This window comes from Cydia splendana, chromosome 16 (assembly GCF_910591565.1).
Source record: "Cydia splendana chromosome 16, ilCydSple1.2, whole genome shotgun sequence".
Classification (NCBI taxonomy): domain Eukaryota; kingdom Metazoa; phylum Arthropoda; class Insecta; order Lepidoptera; family Tortricidae; genus Cydia; species Cydia splendana.
Window position 1 is genome coordinate 18,055,894 of NC_085975.1, and position 20,154 is coordinate 18,076,047.

A 20,154-nucleotide genomic window follows, 5' to 3' on the forward strand; every position below is an offset into this window, starting at 1 on the left:
GTGAGCTGTCCAATGGGTAGTAACGCATTTTTTTATAATAACAGCACCATGGACTAGTATCTTATGCATCGTGGGCGTCATGGGATGCCATCCGTATAATTTGACATATAGTTCTCCTGTTTCCTTTGCGTAACTGTCGTATTTTTCAGAGTCAATTTTGTGGCAGCTTGATATCGTCTCTAAAATTACTTTTAATCTATATATCAGCTCGTAACTGATTCCAGTTATATCTGATGCTAATTTTGGATCATCAAAAAACCTTCTGCTGGTGTTTCCATCATTCGTGTTGCCAAAATTAGCCTTTGGCATATCTACAAACAACGGACTTTCAGCAACGGGAATCGCGAAAGAGCCTTCTAGCCAAGAATTATTGTTTTTTATGAATCTGTCTTCTTTATACTGAGCTTTACTCCATCTAGTCGTAAATTCTGACTTGAAATAAGCAAAATTGCTTTTAAATAATTCTATTTGCTCATTAGTGCAGCCTTCACTAGAAAAAAGTTGATCTCTTAAGGAACACAGTTTTACTTCCAATGTAGGTAAATTTTTACTTTTGAAGAGATAAAATATGTGTTTTCTAGTCACGATCTTCATTTCTGACGTATTTGGTACATCTAAAACAAATAAACATGTCGATTAAACTCAATACAAAAAAAAGTTTATTTTTGAGTAAAATGGCGGATTATTTTTAAAGTATAAAAATTATGATTTGGCGGAAGCATGCGGAAAGTCTTTTTTTAAATTATAATAACCAAAGCAATAGACTATAACATGTCGTTAACAATTCTGCTCGATCTCACCCTATTGTATTACTTATTAACGAGTGAAGTTTTTTTTTTGCGAAAAATGACGCTCAAAAACAGTCTCTCTTTCAGAGCATTAACCTAGCCTCAAAAACAAATAAATAAAGCATATTTTTATTTTTGCTTATAAATTACTAACCTGCTGTTTCAGAATCCATGATTTTTTTCACTCTTGATCTCTTAAAAACAATAAACCACACCGTCAAAGTTTTGCTTTTCTAAGAGCGCCGAGAACAAGTAACATACACGAAGTGACACGATCAAATTCCGACTGAAGTGAAACGAATTAGAAAGTGCATACGAGGGTGGGAGGGGTTGTTATCTAGCCTCTAAAGGGTCCTCTACCGCAGGTAGCTGTTATCGCAGAGGTATTTATTGTTTTGATAAATCGACTTTTGGCCGCGTAGATCGTGAATTTACCCCTTAGTGACGCGTATGCAAATATTCAGCTCCATTGGAATCCGGGAAGTGGGTCAAATTAAACTTGCAAGATTTGACCCGTACAAACATAATTATGTACATAGGTGTGTACATTAGGTATACATAGGTACATATAATGCAAGTTGAGTAAAATCTCGTAAAAAAATCAAGCAGTTATTTAGCTTAATAGCATATATGGTTCGCAAACGTTTAATTTATTTATTATTTATTTAAACTTTAATGCACAAAACATAAAAATAATGTACAAATGGCGGACTTAATGTCCAATGTCATTCTCTACCAGTCAACCATCGGGCCAAGCATGTAAAATGGTGCAAAGAAATACGTTTCTGCTTGCTACAAAATTAATTTACTATGGGATAGCGCATCGTTACTGGTGTATTTCCAAAAAAAAGTTTATTTTGAATTTGGGTCTAAAATGCGTCGGTGTGTGCACAGCCTTATTTAGGTCTCACACCAGCGCATACGCACATAATTGTGCGCAGACAAAAGTGCCGGATGTCTGATAAGGCCACAGATCACCTGCATACTAGATAGAGCACCTCTGAAGCATGTAGGCCTGAATTTTTCCGCCACGGGAGACAGTGCGGTATGGAGTGGTGGACTCTGGATATAAGTATACGTAGGTACTTTGGTACAGCTATGTGGTTGTCATTTAAAAAAAAAATATCCTAATAAAAGTCCGGACATCACCCTAAAAATCCTGACATTTTCTGGACGGTCATTTCACCAAAGATCCGCCCATTAAATCCCTTATTCCAAAACATTTCGTCGGCCACTAGTCGCTTAAATCGTCACAATACGCTGTAGCTTATTAGTATGTAGTAGGTACCTACCTATTAACTTTCCCTTTTCTCTGCCCAACTCCAAGCTATTAGCTATTAGAGCTTCTAGTTATTAGTAGAGGTTTCTTAAAAAACCTAACTCTCTCGATATAAATCCCTCCACAATCCTGAAAAACCAGACAAGTGCGAGTCGGACTCGCCCACCGAGGGTTCCGTACTTTTTAGTATTTGTTGTTGTAGCGGCAACAGAAATACATCATCTGTGAAAATTGCAACGTCACGATTTATGAGATAATACAGCCTGGTGACGGACAGACAGTCGGACAGTGGAGTCTTAGTAATAGGGTCCCGTTTTTACCCTTTGAGTACGGAATCCTAAAAAGGACCAAAATTACTGACATATGTAAGGGGAAATCCTGACGTATGGCAACCCTATGTGACGCCGTTTGTGCTGTAGACTCTTCGCGTAGTCGATGTATGGTAGTCTGTGGATCGGACACTGCACTTCGTAAAGTGCATTATGAATGTCTTCATTGTAATTTCCCAGGTTTTTGCAATAATTATGCATGCATTTATAAATTATGGATACATTACACTTTAGGCATAATTATTATATTATCTTGATCTTTAAATACAAGAAACTTTGTGTTGTATGTACTAGTATATATGTATATAGGTATGTGTAGGTAGGTAGCCAATAGGCAAATAGATACTGACCTTACCTACCTTAAAGGGGCCCACTGATTAACAGTCCGCCGGACGGTATCGGCCTGTCAGTTAGAACAAAATTTTGACAGTTCCGAACAACTGACAGGCCAACTGTTAATCAGTGGGTCCCTTAAGTATTTAGAAACCCCTCAAGACAGTTCAACATTTCCCGATTGGGATACGTATAATAATGGGTATAAATCTGCATTACCACACGTGACAAAATGTCAGGCATTCCTCCGTGTGATCAGGGACAAGAAAATGTATAGACTAGTGAACTCCAAACAACGCCACGTGCCTCACCTGTGTGTAGATAACGCTTTATTATTTTCAATTTAACTTTACGCACAAGTGTAGTATAAAAAAACTTGTGAATTTATTATCGTATTGCTATTTAGGTATAATTTTAAAACGCTAAGTGTATTTCTTTTGACCGCTGTTCAAGCACAATTTGTATTGTGCAATAACAGCATATAAAAAGTATAAAAAGTTACCTAATATTGTAGACAAAAGAAAATTGATGACGTAATGTAACAGCCTTTTTTAAAACACCTTTATTTTTCTTTCATTGTAATTTTGTGCCTGTGACAGCGGCTAAACAAGTTCAATTTGTCGTTTAGAAGTTTTATTTAAATAGCAGTAACACTTGGAGGATATAACCAAATGGAGACGCCTTCTCTTTAATTTTCTGTACAAAACAGTCTGACGATTTTTGCGCGGGAGGGGCACGTCAAATGTATATGTAACGTAAAAATAGCCATGTCAGATAAACGTCAACAATCAAAATCAAAATTCCTTATTAATGCTGCATTAAAATTGAATAATACTGACTACTGTCCATCTTTTTGGGGGTGTACTTTACAAAATGGTCCTATTTCGCTACATATTATACAAATATCTAGATCAATCTGCATCATCTTGATTTGTAGCCGAAAAGATTTTCACTGAATAACTAGTTTTTAGTTAAATAATGTTACTAACGGGTCAAACGCGATTAAATTTCATTTTTTATCTTTTTTCCGACGTTTCAACAAATAATGAAATTTAATCGCGTTAGATCTGTTAGTAACATTAATTATGTGTACAAAACGCAAGAGTTTAAAGTAGTTTTTACTTGTAACAAATAAAACTAATAATACTATCATTCTAATATTATTATAATCAATTGCTAAAGTTATTAAAATATACTAAAAACATGATTTTTGTACTCTACAACATCTATCCGAAGCTTTTTGTTCTGTACGCACTGATTTAGTCAACGGTGAATTTCAACGGAAGTAAAACCAAATTCATGATTCCATGTGTTTTCAGTCATCAGTCCCATACAAATTGTACGTCAAATTAAAGTTAATTTAATACACTATTTTGCCTCATTTTGTAATGTGCGAGATATTTTGTAAAAACTTAATTAAAAAAAAAAAGTATTCCAAAAAAATTAGAAAATTTTCAATATTTATTTAATTACTAATTAATGCTTGACTTTATCGATATAATATGTAAACATAATTTGAAGCTCACTTATAGAGCTTTGGTTAAAAAAAAACAGCAACGAAATCGGACGTATATTTCTCGAATTATGGTTGATTTCTTAAAACTCAATATCCGCCATCTTTCATTTTGAGATGGCAATCATGGTTTTTTAACCTCATAATAAGCCTATCTAACTGCTGTGAAAAGGAAACTTGGTACCCCCAAATTATACCGAAATCTTGCCTGGCCCATGGACTAAACGTCTACGTGATTCACTTTCTATACATCTCGCTTGCACTAATGTGTCTGTACAAGCGAGATGCATAGAAAGTAAGTACGTTCAAGCTAGCGTTTAATGTCAGTGCCCAACTGTCGCAGTAAAAATAAACGGAGTCATACATAACAGAGACACGCGGTTTTATATTAAAGTCTTGTATGTTTTCTTGTCCCTGTTGTGACCCGTTGTCGTGACTGGAAGCCCCCAATTCCTAACGCCCGCACAGCCTTGTGCCCAAATTCCTTCTGTATACACGGAGATACGGAACCAATCGTGAATAGACGCCATGCGCCAAGGTGAACGGGGGTCAACGCTAACAGTGCGGATGGGCTGAAAACCTTCTAAAAACTATAAGCTAATTAAAAAATAGGCATGAGGACATGACTTATTGCATAGAGAAAAAAATACTTACATATATCAGTTTTGGTACCAAAAAGACTATTATTTTCATAGTCGACCTCTAGCATCGAGTAGCGGAATTATCAGTACTGCTACTTGACAATAGATGTAGCACCGACCGGAAAGTCCAATGCTCAACAACATAAGACTTTCCGGTCGGTGCTACATCTAGCCAATAATCTAATACCTTTAAACGAGCAATTCTTGTTTATTTATGTACCTATATATTTCGGGGATCTCGGAAACGGCTCTAACGATTTCGATGAAATTTACTATATGGGGGTTTTCGGGGGCGAAAAATCGATTTAGCTAGGTCTTATTTCTGAGACAACACGCAATTTTGAGTTTTTATATGTTTTCCGAACAAAGCTCGGTCTCCCAGATATTAGGTAAAAATTTGTAAAACAGAATCTATTTCAACATTCCTAAGAACTTTTCAGCTTACTATACCTATTATTAATTAGTAATTACCTAATAGTTTCGTAGGGTAGACCGAGCAAAATCGGATCACAGGGCGAATAAGATCGAGATAAAAATCTGTTACTCAAAAAAATTCAAGGCAGAATCATAGGCAGGATCGCTACCTACTAGGCTGGGAGACCGTTAAACCTATATTTGACCCCATAAAACATCACTTTGTAAGGTCACTAGGTTAAGTTCCTGTACTGAGCTGAACCAATCGTGAATGGACCGTGCCAAGGCGAGCGAGGGTCACCTTTATATCGGATGTACGCGGTTTGGAACTAAGGTTAACCTAGATTTTAGATTAAACTTAGATATTTACTTAGGCAAAATGAGTTTAACGATAGTCACAGAAACAATCATTAGTAGCCTTACCACGAGTTTGACACTGACATATTCGCTAGCGTGTACTTAAACTTTCTATGCATCTCGCTCGTACTGGCATATTAGTGCGAGCGAGATGTATAGAAAGTAAGTAAGGCTATATATTTAGGTACCTATAGGCCGTCGTAGAATCACAGTTATAGTTCGTTTTTTTTAGCATTAGAAAGAACTTGCAAGAAGGTAAGCGATCTTGACAAGTCTTTTAATTGAAAAACGCTTTTTAAAATTCAAAAACTATTACTTATGAAAGCAGAAGAATATAAATGATCGTATTAGATTCATAATTGTTACATATTTGCCGTAACTTATTTTTAAAATGTGTTTTTCAATTAAAAGACACATCAAGATTGTTTACCTAATTTCTAATGCTAAAAAAAACGAACTATAGGTCAAGCTTACATTGCACAGGCTTATAATTTCTTTGAACATAGATGTCGCTAATGTTTTGGCCCTGACAGACTTGGTAGTCCCTGGTGTTCACTTAATTATACGGCAAATGATGATGATGGAATTTCCTTTTGCAGAGTTGCTCCTTTTGACTCACAGATTGATTTAGGAAGGGGAGCCAATCGAATTTTTGATGCAAAATTTTGACTTAAGGCCTCCAAAAATTCTAAAAAATAAAGTTTTGCTATGTGGTGGCGGAGAAATTAATAATTAAAAATACCGATTTTAATTGTTGTTTTCACATTGTGTAACTTATGCAAACCATCTAATGAAAATTGTTTGCAAACTGTTACTTAATAGCACTTGTTATTCATAAAAGCGCTCCAATGATTTATCTCTCGACAGATCTTTAGCCCATAGATCCCAATATTGCGCAAGAGTTACCGGCGCGCAAAACTTTCATTGTTCAGGGAGTTTATTCCAAAAGCCGAGTTAGAGAGAGTTGATCGATCAATGTACCCAGTATTAAGCCTAACTTATAGTGTAGGCCGTGTGGTGGCCGGCTTTAGAATAGCGCCAACCCTCACATAGGATAAGGATGTCGTACGAGGCGATTAAGTCCACAAACGAAACAAGAAGCTATTTCGTCACAGAGGAAATGGTCCTCTTAGCATTGGCTTGCAATCCATCTAGAAGAAGGATACTCCAAAATTAAAAACCCGGAATGGAGTTACCGTAAGGCGCGAGTAGGGTCCAACCTGAAATATCCGGCGGATTCCTGCAGCCGACCCGTCTCCACACGTATTGCCTCGCCTTTCCCGTGGGATAAGACAGTGAAGCCGAGAGGGTAAGGCAGGTGCTGGGCATCCCTGCGTTTCCTTAATTCCGTCTGCAATAGACGCAAAGGCCAATAATGATATAGTGTTCTAGCAGGATAATTAGAACGTAAACTGACATTTAAATGATATTATAATCGTTTTATTTAGTGATAAGGGAAAAGTGTGGACTGAATGAAGTGACAGTGTCAAAAATGACGTATTTGTTTGAAGATACTTACGTCACCTTTGTAACTGCCATTTCTAATACATATCGTATCTAGACCAAATATTTTACGTATCTTAAAGTTCGAATCCGGCCGTATGGTTCCAGAGGCCTCGTCACTCTGGTTCGATCGAGTCGAGTACTCGACTCGTGCGCAAGTCGCGTGACCATTATGAATGACCGCAGACGGCAATTACGCACTTTCGCCGCTAATCGGGACGGAAATTAACCGAAACTATAGTAATTCGGAACGCGGGATTACGAGCGATGAGAGTGGTTCTAAGTTCTAGATACTTAATGTCAAACCTAATGTCTATGATCTAGATCTAGAAAATGATCTCTATAAGTATCCAAGAATATGTCGAAACTACATTAGAGTTAGACCAAGAAAAGTCTGTAGCGATTTTGATAGCCCATGCAGTGCAAGTTTTATTCATACGTCATAATTTCATAGAGGTTTGATGTTTAAAATAACACTTGCACTGCGTGGGCTATCAAAAACGCTGCAGACTTTTCTTAGTCTAACATTAGAGACATTAGTGTCAAACACCGTTGCACCATCAGGTGAACTTCGTAGCCAATATGCGCTTGCGACTTTCGAGAACTCACATGGGCGTTGGCAACAGTAGTTAGCATGTGTCTACATGCTGCTGACTGAATGATGAATTTTAATGTAAATGGACTTGATGTCCTATTTCATAGTTAATACTGTGTAACTCGTAATACTAAATAACGAAAATACTTACATGTAGCTCAACTAAAAACAGCTCTTTCACCTTTCAGACATAGGAAAACACATAAACGTGAAAAATCTTTCCTGAACTTTTAATTTTAGCTTGACATTTTACTTATCACTGATTTTGTAAAGAAAAATCTGTCGCAAAAATCACTAAAGTATAAAATAATCACAGTAAACTCTAGGAACTACGTGGAATTAGGTACTTACGGAATTACAACACAGTGTCTAAACAATTTTCGCCACTTTAAGCAGTAGGTAGTAAAACATAATTACACTTAATGGCTTTTTAAGAGCTTTTCTAGAAAGCTCGCTACTTACAAATTTGGAGAAAAGGTTAAAATGTAGACACAATTACGTACTATGACTAGCATTTTTAGTAGCAGCATCAATAGATGAGTGAAGTGTATCGTTAATTAATCTCTTTATTACACCTGATAATGATCTATGTTTGTTAAATGTTGAATGAAAGCGATAGAGGAAAATAAGCTCCAAAACACTATATTACATTTTAGAAATTTATTTTGATGAAGGGGGGGGGGGGTCATTAGTCTGTAAAAATCAAATCAACTGAAGTAGGTACAAATGAATAACAGACATATAAGCAAAATCAATAAACCTACCTATTTAACAAAATTGTGGTTTAGATCAAGGTCTCCAATAACACAAATATTTCCTACGACGCTGAAAAAAAAGCCCTTTCCAGATTCAATAGCTTCACAGACATTGACGTATATCTCAGGACGGGCCTTACGGGCAGTAAAAATGGTACTAGTTCAGCGGTGTCACTCACGAATTCGAGCCATTCGTGCAGTCTAACGCAACTAGTTGCGACCAATCGCGCGCGTGATGCGAACTCAGCAACCAATTGCGTTGTAGCGGTGTCACACCGCTGTAGTGGCCTTCATGCCCCATTCTTATTGCCCGTAAGGCCAGTCCTGAGATATATCTACGTCAATGTTCACAGATGTGTAAAAATATGTCTTCACCCGATCAACTTCTAGCCTTTTGTTGACTATGTATGGGAATGTGTCATCTCGCCATAACTTCTTCGGTCAGGGGTCATCAAAAATTAGTTTTCCAAAAATCATAATGAATACCTATAGAGACCAAAATTATGGCTTTTTAAAACTCTCTAAATTTTTACTAATATTTGTTATAGCTACTTGTCTCAATTTTTTTCCGTCCGCTGTCCTAAATCGATTATTTTATCGAGCGATGTTAAGTGTTAAACCTGCCAGTTGCCCTATCGCAATCATGCGATAACCAAATCCATCATATACTTACTCTCAGACGCGACAATAGACAAAAAGTCTGTCACTTATCGATCTCATTGCTAAGACGCCAAGCGTGAGAGCCATTGTCAAAATTTTATGCCGAGGTCGGTCATATCAGACAATAGCCGTTTGTAATTAGACACGCAAGGTTAATTAGTTGAAAACTTTGACTTTACACATAAGTATACGGAACTTGGGATGATGTTTCCTATAGACTTGAAGCGGATAAGATAATGTCTTGAATTCCTTTATATTTATCATCATCAGACATTTGACCCTCTGGGTTGGGAGGTCAGATGGCATTGGCAGTCGCTTTCGCAAAAACTTGTGTCTACGTCAATTCTCAGGATTAGTTGCCAAGCGGACTCCAGGCTCCCATGAGCCGTGGAAAAATACCGGGACAACGCGAGGAAGATGATGATTATCAGACATTTGACATTAGTACGAATGTACCAAGCTAAGGAAAACTTCACAAATAATAAAGAATGTTTCCATTCCGAAAGAGCAAAATTTCGTTAGACAAAATGCGAAAATTATGCATTTTGGATTTTTTTGACGTCGTAATCTTTAGCAATAAGCTATAGCGTATTCTGTCTGTTATGACATGAGTTGGTACTTAAGGTCTTTTAGACCTTATTTTAGTTGCATTATGGTACGTACATATGTACCATAATGCAACGTGTATGATTAGTCAATTAACTATATTTTCATATATGATTAATATTTATTTATTATAATTAACCATGTGAAGGATGGTACTAACAGTGCTCTTTCGTTGTTTCAGGAACACTCACAGCAGCTGCTGGAGCATCTCACAGAGTCAGAGAAGATATTCCTATTCGGTGCCAATCACAATGGTAAGAAGTTCCAAACACTTATGGAGAAGTCATACAAACATTCTGAAGCAGAAATTGATCTAAATCAATAATCTCGTCATGATTTACCTTGGTATCTATCCAAATTTCGTCTAAATTGGTTCAGCGGTTTAAGCGTGACACACAGACACAACACACAGAGTTACTTTCGTATTAATAATATCAGTAAGGGTGGTTCTTTTACCCCATGGTTCAGTTCACCTTGGTCTACCCTACCGATCCTTTATCTATGCCTAAAAAAATTAAAACTTCTTTAACAGATGCTCAATTCGAGATCGTCCACCACCACCACAAGCGCTCAACCCTCCTCCAGCACCTGGACCTCACGCCGGCGCGACACCTCCTCGATCCTCAGTTCCTCGTGATGAGGAGATGGGCGAACGGAACGGAGGCGGTGGGGCATGAGGATGAGGAGTGCTGGTATAGGAGTGAGAGTGCTGCGTTGTTTGTGTGTGATGATGTGGTGAGTTTTCATTCCATAGAGAAACGCTGTACCTACTTCAAAGTTCAAGCTAGACGTGACACCGTTTTTGGGTGATCTTAATACGCTATTATAAATTATTCGAGATCTAACACTAATTACCCTCAATTGACATCAAACCTATTTTATTAATTTAAAGTTTGAATTAGGTAATCTAAATTTAAGATAGTGCCAATGTGCCATAAGTCTGAAGAAGTTCTGAGGTCTCCCAATTATACCAATCTGCTAGAGAAACGTATATTCAAAATCCCCTTACCACAATATATTAAAATTTTTGCCAGAAGGTTTAGCTCGCATCTTCACCCGTTCATCTACAATAAAGTAAGCAGCAAACTGGAAATCAAAAACCTTACCGTCAAACAATTAAAACCTAGACTTCACGAATGGATAATAAGCACTCTAACCTATGATGAAACCGAGAGCCTTCTGAAAGGAATTTAATTCACTGGTTCTAACACTCATTTTCACACACACATAAACACACACACATACACACCCACACACGCATAAATAATAAAGACAGTTTAATATATAGGTATATAAATATATAAATAACATTCTATAATTTTCTTTTCCTAAAGTTAAATAACCTCTGTATCTCTGTTTCTTTACCTTGGACTAGTTTAATATTTAGATTTAGATTTAGCTTAGTAAGTAAAATACATTGCTTTCTGTACAAATTCGCGCCTATGTATTTGTAACTCGGATGTAAGCTGGTTTCCTACAGGACAGGCATCGCCTAGTGTAGGAATCTGGCCAATTACAGGAAAGGCACTCCTTATTCTTTCAAATTCTATACCTCTACAGTGCATTAACATAAGTTTTTGTGTATAACTAACCTGAATTTGTAAAGATGAATAAATATGTTTTATGTTTATGTTTATGTTTAAATAAGATTCCGACTTGAAACAACGTATTTGTTACCAAAAGTTATTGTCAAAAATCTTCAGCTTTATTAGCTTTTAGTGTACAATGTACATACCTAAAGGACGCGTGAAGAAAAAAATGCATTCTCCTACTTGCTTTGACACTAAACGAAAGTTGATTTTTTTTTTCAGAGAGGTGTAGTCAAATCCAATGATAGTTACTATTTAATTCATCCACTACCAGAAAGGTTTCACGAGAAAGACTCAAAAACGCACGTCATAGTCAAACGCACTGACGAATCAAACAAAGAAGACTCTTGCATAGAACAAGATAGTCAAAACACAATCGTCGTTCCAGAACCAGCCAAAACATGGACAAAACACAGGAGAAAAAGAGAAACAGTCACAAGAAAAACCCTAGAGGAATTCAAACTAGACTTAAATCATAGAAACAAGACTATAGGAGCGTTTATAAACAAACTAATCCCAAAAACAGAGAAGCAAACAGAAAGACAAAAGAGGGCTGTGTTACCAGCAGTGTTCGTTGAAACTGCTGTGTTTATAGACAGAGATTTGTACAAGCACATGACTGTGAATTTTCCTAAGGATACAGAGAGAGAGTTAGTCAGATTCGTCCTAGCTATGATTAATGCTGTGCAGTTATTATACCATGATCCTTCTTTAGGTAGACCAGTAAATTTTATACTTAAAAGACTGGAGATTCTTCATGAGGATCCATCAAATTTGAAGAGGCCGCATGATATAGACAGGTTTTTGAGTAACTTCTGTACGTGGCAGAGGCTGGAGAATCCGCCGGGGGATACGGATCCGTTGCATTGGGATCATGCGTTGATATTGACTGGATTGGATCTTTATGTAGTCAGTAAGAATGGGAAAGTCAGCAGTCAAGTTGTAGGTAAGTATTTTAATTTTAGTGTAGACTTCAAAAAAATATTAACAAGCAATTCAAATCTCTCTCTATATTCGTAAACCTACATAAAATAAATGAAGTGCTTACTGTCATTGCTGCTCGTAGGTGTCAAAAACCTATTACCCAAAGATTTATTAAGATCTTCTATGGATGTAGGTTTTCGATTAACCTTCATAATAGCGAGTTTTTTTTTTACGAAATAAATGTAAATCTGTGTATTCTTTATTTTAGGTTTAGCACCAGTTGCTGGAATGTGCACGGTCACTAGCAGTTGCACTGTCAACGAAGGAAGACATTTTGAAAGCGTCTACGTTGTTGCTCATGAAATTGGACACAAGTAAGCAACTTATTTTTATTTATATGAGCCTAGTGTCCCACTGCTGGGCAGGCAAAGGCCTCCCTCCTCCCTTTCCACGTATCCCGGTCTTGACCCGTCTCCCACCAGTCCCTGTCAATGGCGCTAGAGTCATCTCGCCAACGCCGTCGAGGTTTGCTGCGACCTTGGGTTCGATTTTGTGGGCCCAATTGGCGGTTGATTCAGCTCACAAGTTATCTGGCATAACTTATAGTAACTTGTAGTACCTGATATTGTATTCTCTCTTGTTTGATGGAACACATCATCATCATCATGTCAGCCCTTTATCGCCCACTGCTGAGCATAGGCCTCTCTTCTAGTACGCCATTTGACCCGCAATCTTCCGGATGTCGTCTACCCAACAAGCCAACGGATGCCAGGGGCTTCGTTCATCCGAAAGCGGCCATTCCGTGACATTTTAGTCCACCTGCCATCACTCTGCCTAGCAACATGTCCCGCTCAACTCCATTTTAGTTTGGTAATGACGAAACTAAAGTTTTGCACCTTGGTGCGGCGACGGATCTCGAGTATCTCGACTTATCTTACTCTATCTTGAAGGACTATAATAACTAGGATGGAAGTGAATGGAGAATATCCTGACGAAGTCTCTTTCAACATGGTCTAAGACGACCGAGATATTCAAGTGGTGGAAGCTATTTTATGTGCCAGTACATTTTAAGTTTTTTAGGTTATAAATTATTTTGCTAGAACCATGGTATAATAATATACTCCGCCTGGTACTCTATTCCGAGATTCGCGTATGACCTAACTGACACGGGCCTACGTCATCATACTGTTTACAGGTTCTCAAACTTTAAAATGTGGGAGAATTTTAACCAACGGTGAAAATTATTTTAACGGCATTCATTTTAAGTTATTCATGTAGAAACATAGTAAAATAAAACAAATCTAATGTATTAAAATTAAACTTTATTTATCTATACAAGACAAACGTTTAAAAAACTAATTCACAGTTACACATTAATTACCAAGCTTACGATGTGAAAAGTTTGGAAAACACTGCGACTGCTGACACTGAGCGAGAAGGAAATAACAATTAACACGCGTTCGACAAGGATGACGGTCAGGGCATGAAGTTATCTAGATCCGAATTGTCAAATGTGACAGCGCTATTCTGTGTTGCCAGTAATGTAAACAGAATTACCCGAACGTCTGAAATTTCTTTCGTGAATCGGAAGATATTGCTAACGAATAATTAAAAATGACGTGTTATTGTAAAATTTAAGATAAAATACATTATAAATGAAAATTATAAAATTATAAAGAAATATTTTAACTTATTAACCATAGCTATAATGTACCCATGTAACATGTTATGCTGAAATAAAGTGGCAATGTTATTGTGACGTAGGCCCGTGTCACTCTGGGAATAGAAGACCATGGCTAGAACCGCCAATAGTTTCACAAAAGAGGATGCCGAAGACAAGTGAATATCGGCATTCAAGAATTGATTTACTTTAGTTACTAGTTACAAACAGCAACACTCTTTAACTGTCCATTGGTGGACCTTAAGCCTTTTGTAATAAGGTCCATCGATGGACAGTTACCTAATAGTATGGACGATGGTACCCACCAAGCTACATCTTTAAATTTATTTCTAATACTGTACTAATTACGTTTTTATTATGATTTCAGTCTTGGGATGCGTCACGATGGCCCACTAGCAGACAACGGCTGCGATCCCAGCGCCTACATCATGAGCCCAACGCTGGGCAGCGGCAAAATCACTTGGTCACAGTGCAGCAAAAACTACCTGCAGAAGTTTCTGGAGTAAGTTCGACGGTTCAGTTACCACAAAACGAGCGCCATCTACTTCAGCTGACTCATTTACGAATGTATTTTGCGCACATTTTTGTTTTTTTGTGTCATTATTATTTATCTATGCTTCGGTTTCAATACCTCTCACTTCAAACATGATAAATTTTAAAAAATTTCACAAACTTCAAAAATCTGGACATTCAGAATTCGTCGGGATCATTTTCTTCTTTGCTTTTTTTAATATAGGTAATATATTTATTACGAGTTCTAGAAAACTGATTTGATTAAACTCGTGCATTACCCTAATAGCATTTTCTTGTAGGGATTTTGTTGGGCCTTTGTTTACGTATTAGTTGGGCAACCGTTATATTTGGCCGTACGATTTGCTGGAGGGCCTTCGACAAAGGCCCTCCCGAAGATTCCCAACAGAGGGCCATAAGAGTAATATTTTCGTTGGGCCTATTTAAATAAATCATACAATTATTCAACGGTGGCGGTTTTGGTTGGGCCGTGGTTGGGCCTATACACATTTGTTTGATGGTTGGTTAATTGTTACATTTGGCCGTACGATTTGCTGGAGGGCCCTCGACAAAGGCCCTCCCGAAGATTCCCAACAGAGGGCCATTAGAGTATTTTTTTCGTTGGGCCTATTTAAATAAATCATACAATTATTCAACGGTGGTGGTTTTGGTTGGGCCGTGGTTGGGCCTATACACATTTGTTTGATGGTTGGTTAATTGTTACATTTGGCCGTATGGCTTGCTGTAGGGCCAACTGCAAAAAAATAAAAAAGGGCAATTTTTTCGTTGTGCTTCTGTTTGCAAATTCAACAATTACCCAACGGCAAGTCAGGTAGGTCGGTAGGTAGTCGTGCACCAGGTTGAAGGCCCAACACAGCTTGTCCCACAAAGGGCCAACATTGTAACTTTAACGTTGGGCCTTGTGTAGGATTCTTACAATACTACCGTAGGTAAATAGTTGTGTAATTTATAGTGTGCCTACAGTCTAATTATGTAATGGGCTTTTGTTTACGAGTCCTACAGTTACCCTACGTTAAGTAAGTGGTTGTGTAATACGACGTTGGGCCTTTGCTGATAAATATTACAATTACACTACGGTAGGCATTGGTTGTATCCACATGAAGGACATCAAGGCTAGGCAGCAGTTGTTGTTAATCTTCTCTGTATCGTTCCAATTTTAGTATAAGTACTGCCGAAGCAAGTACACTTACTATACACTCTAATTTGTATATATACTAACCGCACTTCGAAACTTCGTAAGCGAGATTTATGTTTTTTGAGATTTAAATTGAGAAAATGTTGGTAAAATACAATTTTTTAAATTTATGTATAAATTTTATAGTTATAGCTATTAGATTTATAAGTTACTTTAAAAATATATTATGATTATATCCGGAATAATCGAGAAAATAACTATAACTTCGATGTTTGGAGACAGTAACGCCATCTAGTGACGCCACAAGCAAACTCAACTGGTATTGTTGGGCATCAGTACCACAGCCAATGTTGGTAAATGCGATATTTGTGCTCACTGGGCCAACGAATGTTATCGTTGTTTAGCCACCGGTACCAAAATACACAAAGGCCCATTGTTAGGCGTCAGTGCCACAGCCAATGTTGGTAAATACGATATTTGTCATCATTGGGCCATCGGATGATATCTTTGACTAGCCAACGTTACCAAAATACACAAAGGCCCATTGTTGGGCATCCGTGCCACAGCCAATGTTGGTAAATGCGGTATTCGTCACCATTGGGCCAACGAATGTTATCATTGTTTAGCGAACGGTAGCAAAATACACAAAGGCCCATTGTTAGGCCTCAATGCTACAGCCAATGTTGGTTAATGCGATATTTGTCGTCATTGGGCCATCGTATGATATCGTTGATTAGCCAACGTTACCAAAATAAACAAAGGCCCATTGTTGGGCATCAGTGCCACAGTCAATGTTGGTAAATGCGATATTTGTCATCATTGGGCCATCGGATGATATCGTTGATTAGCCAACGTTACCAAAATACACAAAGGCCCATTGTTGGGCATCAATGCTACAGTCAATGTTGGTAAATGCAATATTTGTCGTCATTGGGCCATCGGATGATATCGTTGATTAGCCAACGTTACCAAAATAAACAAAGGCCCGTTGTTGGGCATCAATGCTACAGCCAATGTTGGTAAATGTGATATTTGTCGTCATTGGGCCATCGGATGATATCGTTGATTAGCCAACGTTACCAAAATAAACAAAGGCCCGTTGTTGGGCATCAATGCTACAGCCAATGTTGGTAAATGTGATATTTGTCGTCATTGGGCCATCGGATGATATCGTTGATTAGCCAACGTTACCAAAATAAACAAAGGCCCGTTGTTGGGCATCAATGCTACAGCCAATGTTGGTAAATGTGATATTTGTCGTCATTGGGCCATCGGATAATATCGTTGATTAGCCAACGTTACCAAAATACACAAAGGCCCATTGTTGGGCATCAATGCTACAGCCAATGTTGGTAAATGCGATATTTGTCGTCATTGGGCCATCGGATGATACCGTCGATTAGCCAACGTTACCAAAATAAACAAAGGCCCATTGTTGGGTATCAGTGCCACAGACAATGTTGGTAAATGCGATATTTGTCATCATTGGGCCATCGGATGATATCCTTGACTAGCCAACGTTACCAAAATACACAAAGGCCCATTGTTGGGCATCCGTGCCACAGCCAATGTTGGTAAATGCGGTATTCGTCACCATTGGGCCAACGAATGTTATCGTTGTTTAGCGAACGGTAGCAAAATACACAAAGGCCCATTGTTGGGCATCACTGCCACTGCCAATGTTGGTAAATGCGATATATGTCATCATTGGGCCCACGAATATTATCGTTGTTTAGCCAACGGTACCAAAATACACAAAGGCCCATTGTTGGGCATCTGTGCCACAGCGAATGTTGGTAAATGCGATGGTGGGCCAATACAAAATTAATGTTGGCTACGGAACGAACCTCATCCCAACGTTTTCCCTACCGTTGGCACCGTGGGCCCCAACGAAAATGCTACTAGGGTATGTTCTCGATAACACCAAATTTTTGGTGAAGCAGGAACATGTGACAATAAGGGTGACTGTTGGTTTTTTTTTTGGAATACTATAAGTATCTAATTAACCAAAATTGATTTTTATTCCAGCACCGTGCAATCCCGTTGCCTCCTCGACCATGGCAACTCGGCTGGACAGTTGGACCATAGTGCCGAAGGCATATTGCCAGGAGAGAGATTCGATGCTGACCAGCAATGTAAGTTTCTAATTGTTTACACATATATTTGGCTACTAAGAACCTAAGAGTAACTTTTGAAGTCACCTGACTCACATTGGCCACTTGAAAACTTCATTTTCATTTATTTTAGCTCCCAAAGAATCGTGCCCATACATTTTTGCCTGTCATCTTTTAAAATGTGTTATGAAATCGCTCGAAAAGAGCCAAATTATGTAGTTAATAGTAGTTTATGTGACTGCTACATAATGAAAGGCATTAAAATACGAGTGTGGGTTTATGAAACGAATGAAATGAGTTTCATAATAGTATCACACGAGTGTTTTAATGCCTCATTATGTACAGTTACATACACTGCTTTATCTACACACATATTATAAACTTTCTATGATATTCACTAACCTCATATTACAACCGACATTGGGGCACTTTCCTCTCTGGCGGAACTCGCGGATATGAGATGGCGTCTCCGAAATATCTTAATCGCACATTTTACACGAAACTTTTGTTATAGTTACTTTAAAAACAACAAAACAAATTATTTTTTACTACAAACTAATTAAAAGATAAACTGTACGTCAAATGGCGGCAAATGAAAACTTTTTTCACGCATGTCACGCATCCGTAGTTTTTTTTTTATTCAGAGACAAACTAGAGTCGGGGTCGATTACCATATCGTCCGATACCAACTTACAAGCGAGATTTGTCAATATTGTATGCAATTGACATTTGATTTCGAATAAAACGTCATCTCGACTGATATTAGAATAGGGGTCAAATCAAATTGCTTTTTTTTTCAGAGATGTTCGAAATTTGTATTTCATTACCAAATCGATTTTGATATAGTAATGAAGCTATTACCACATTTTCACAGATAAGAAATTTGCTGTAACAAAACAGTTTATCGTAATGTGGGCCATTATTTACGGATTTTGAAGGCATCATAGAGAGTTTATGATATGTGTGTAGATAAAAGTATTAATATTTATAATACTAGGTGATACTAGTATATGATGGAGGGTAGATTTAGTTTTCTGCCAACAAACTGTTCTGCAGTTTGGCAGATAAGTGCTTTTATTACACTGTATAAACTTTTCTTGGAATACGCTATCGGCAAACCCTAGTTAAGTACTTAACTTGGACCCAGAAAAGCTACAGATTACTGTAAATGACCGTTGTTAATTAGTAATTTAATTGATTAGTCGCTATACTTCGCTTTACGCAAGAGCATGAAAGTGGTTGTCAAATCGATCCATGAAATTTTCTAAATTTAATTAGATTAAAAGCGATGTTAATTTATTTTCTTCGACCACGTAATATTACGTGATAAAGCCAATATTTAAATATAAATAACTTCATTGAGTTTTATGTATACTTAATTTCTAGCTTCGCAAACTCAGTGTAACCTCTTACTAATCAGCTGAACTTAAGCCAAGATAGGTACTTTTTCGTGCTTCTATATAAATATATGTTTAATAAAAATGGAAACTATAGGTTTAGATTAAGAGAAGAAACTGTAACAATATTTTTTGTATGACCGTTTGTTTCATATTTAAATAAATAAATAAATAAATATTTTCTTTTTATTCGACTACGGCAAGGCCAAAAAAAAAGGGTTAATGCGTGGTGAAGGTCACGATTTATAACCCCAGCTTGTACCAGTGATTTTCTTGAAACTTATGTAAGGTCACCGTGGCGAAGTCCGGCATACTTTATTTATTTTTTACTTTGGAGTGATCTAGTTCCGTTAATTATTCACCTATGTTACTGCTTGTAATCGCATACGATGAAGAATTTAATAATTAATAGTTTAGCCTCAGTGACAGATCATTTCAAGCACAAATTAAGCAAAAACAATGGCATTTTTTAAAATTCGGCGAGTAGACGGACTTCCCGTGCAGTTTAAGGGAAGTCCGTCTAGTTATGATATCAGCCAATCTATGGGTGTGTATATGTTCGTAGTCAAATTCCTAAAAAGAACGGATCAAGACAATGAAAAGTGTATTTTAAACTTGTTAATATACGGTTCAGATTCGAAATAAACACCATTTTTCTAAAACAAAGGCAAGTCGCCATATACTACCAAAATGGGGTGGTAAACCTTTTTTGGCAAATAATTAAACATAATTATTTTTTTGATTTCCAAAATAAAAGATCAATAGTAATTTTAAAATGAATTTTAATCGTTTCTTTTAATTTACTGAGATCAAAATTTAATTAAGTAACATCATGCGCAAAGTCAGGAGGATTTTTTGATACCTTATCAAATCGTTATAATATTAAAGTCGCACAAACAGTTGGTAATCTCTGATTTAACGAAAGTCCGGAAATATGACGGACTTGCCTTGAACATAATAGACGGACTTTCCAACTTAGTCAAATTTTAATATGATTAATTGTGGAACGT

The 20,154-nt window shown here is 37.3% G+C and overlaps 1 protein-coding gene across 1 annotated transcript in view; it reads left to right on the forward strand.

Moving 5' to 3' along the window:
* LOC134798454 (A disintegrin and metalloproteinase with thrombospondin motifs 16-like) overlaps positions 1-20,154 on the forward strand; it is an 81,016-nt gene that overhangs the window by 45,439 nt on the left and 15,423 nt on the right. The window contains exons 2-7 of the mRNA XM_063770895.1: positions 9,955-10,027; positions 10,306-10,508; positions 11,585-12,308; positions 12,555-12,660; positions 14,335-14,469; positions 17,662-17,768. Of these exons, the coding sequence (XP_063626965.1) occupies positions 9,955-10,027; positions 10,306-10,508; positions 11,585-12,308; positions 12,555-12,660; positions 14,335-14,469; positions 17,662-17,768 (1,348 nt within the window). The remainder of the gene's footprint in view (positions 1-9,954; positions 10,028-10,305; positions 10,509-11,584; positions 12,309-12,554; positions 12,661-14,334; positions 14,470-17,661; positions 17,769-20,154) is intronic.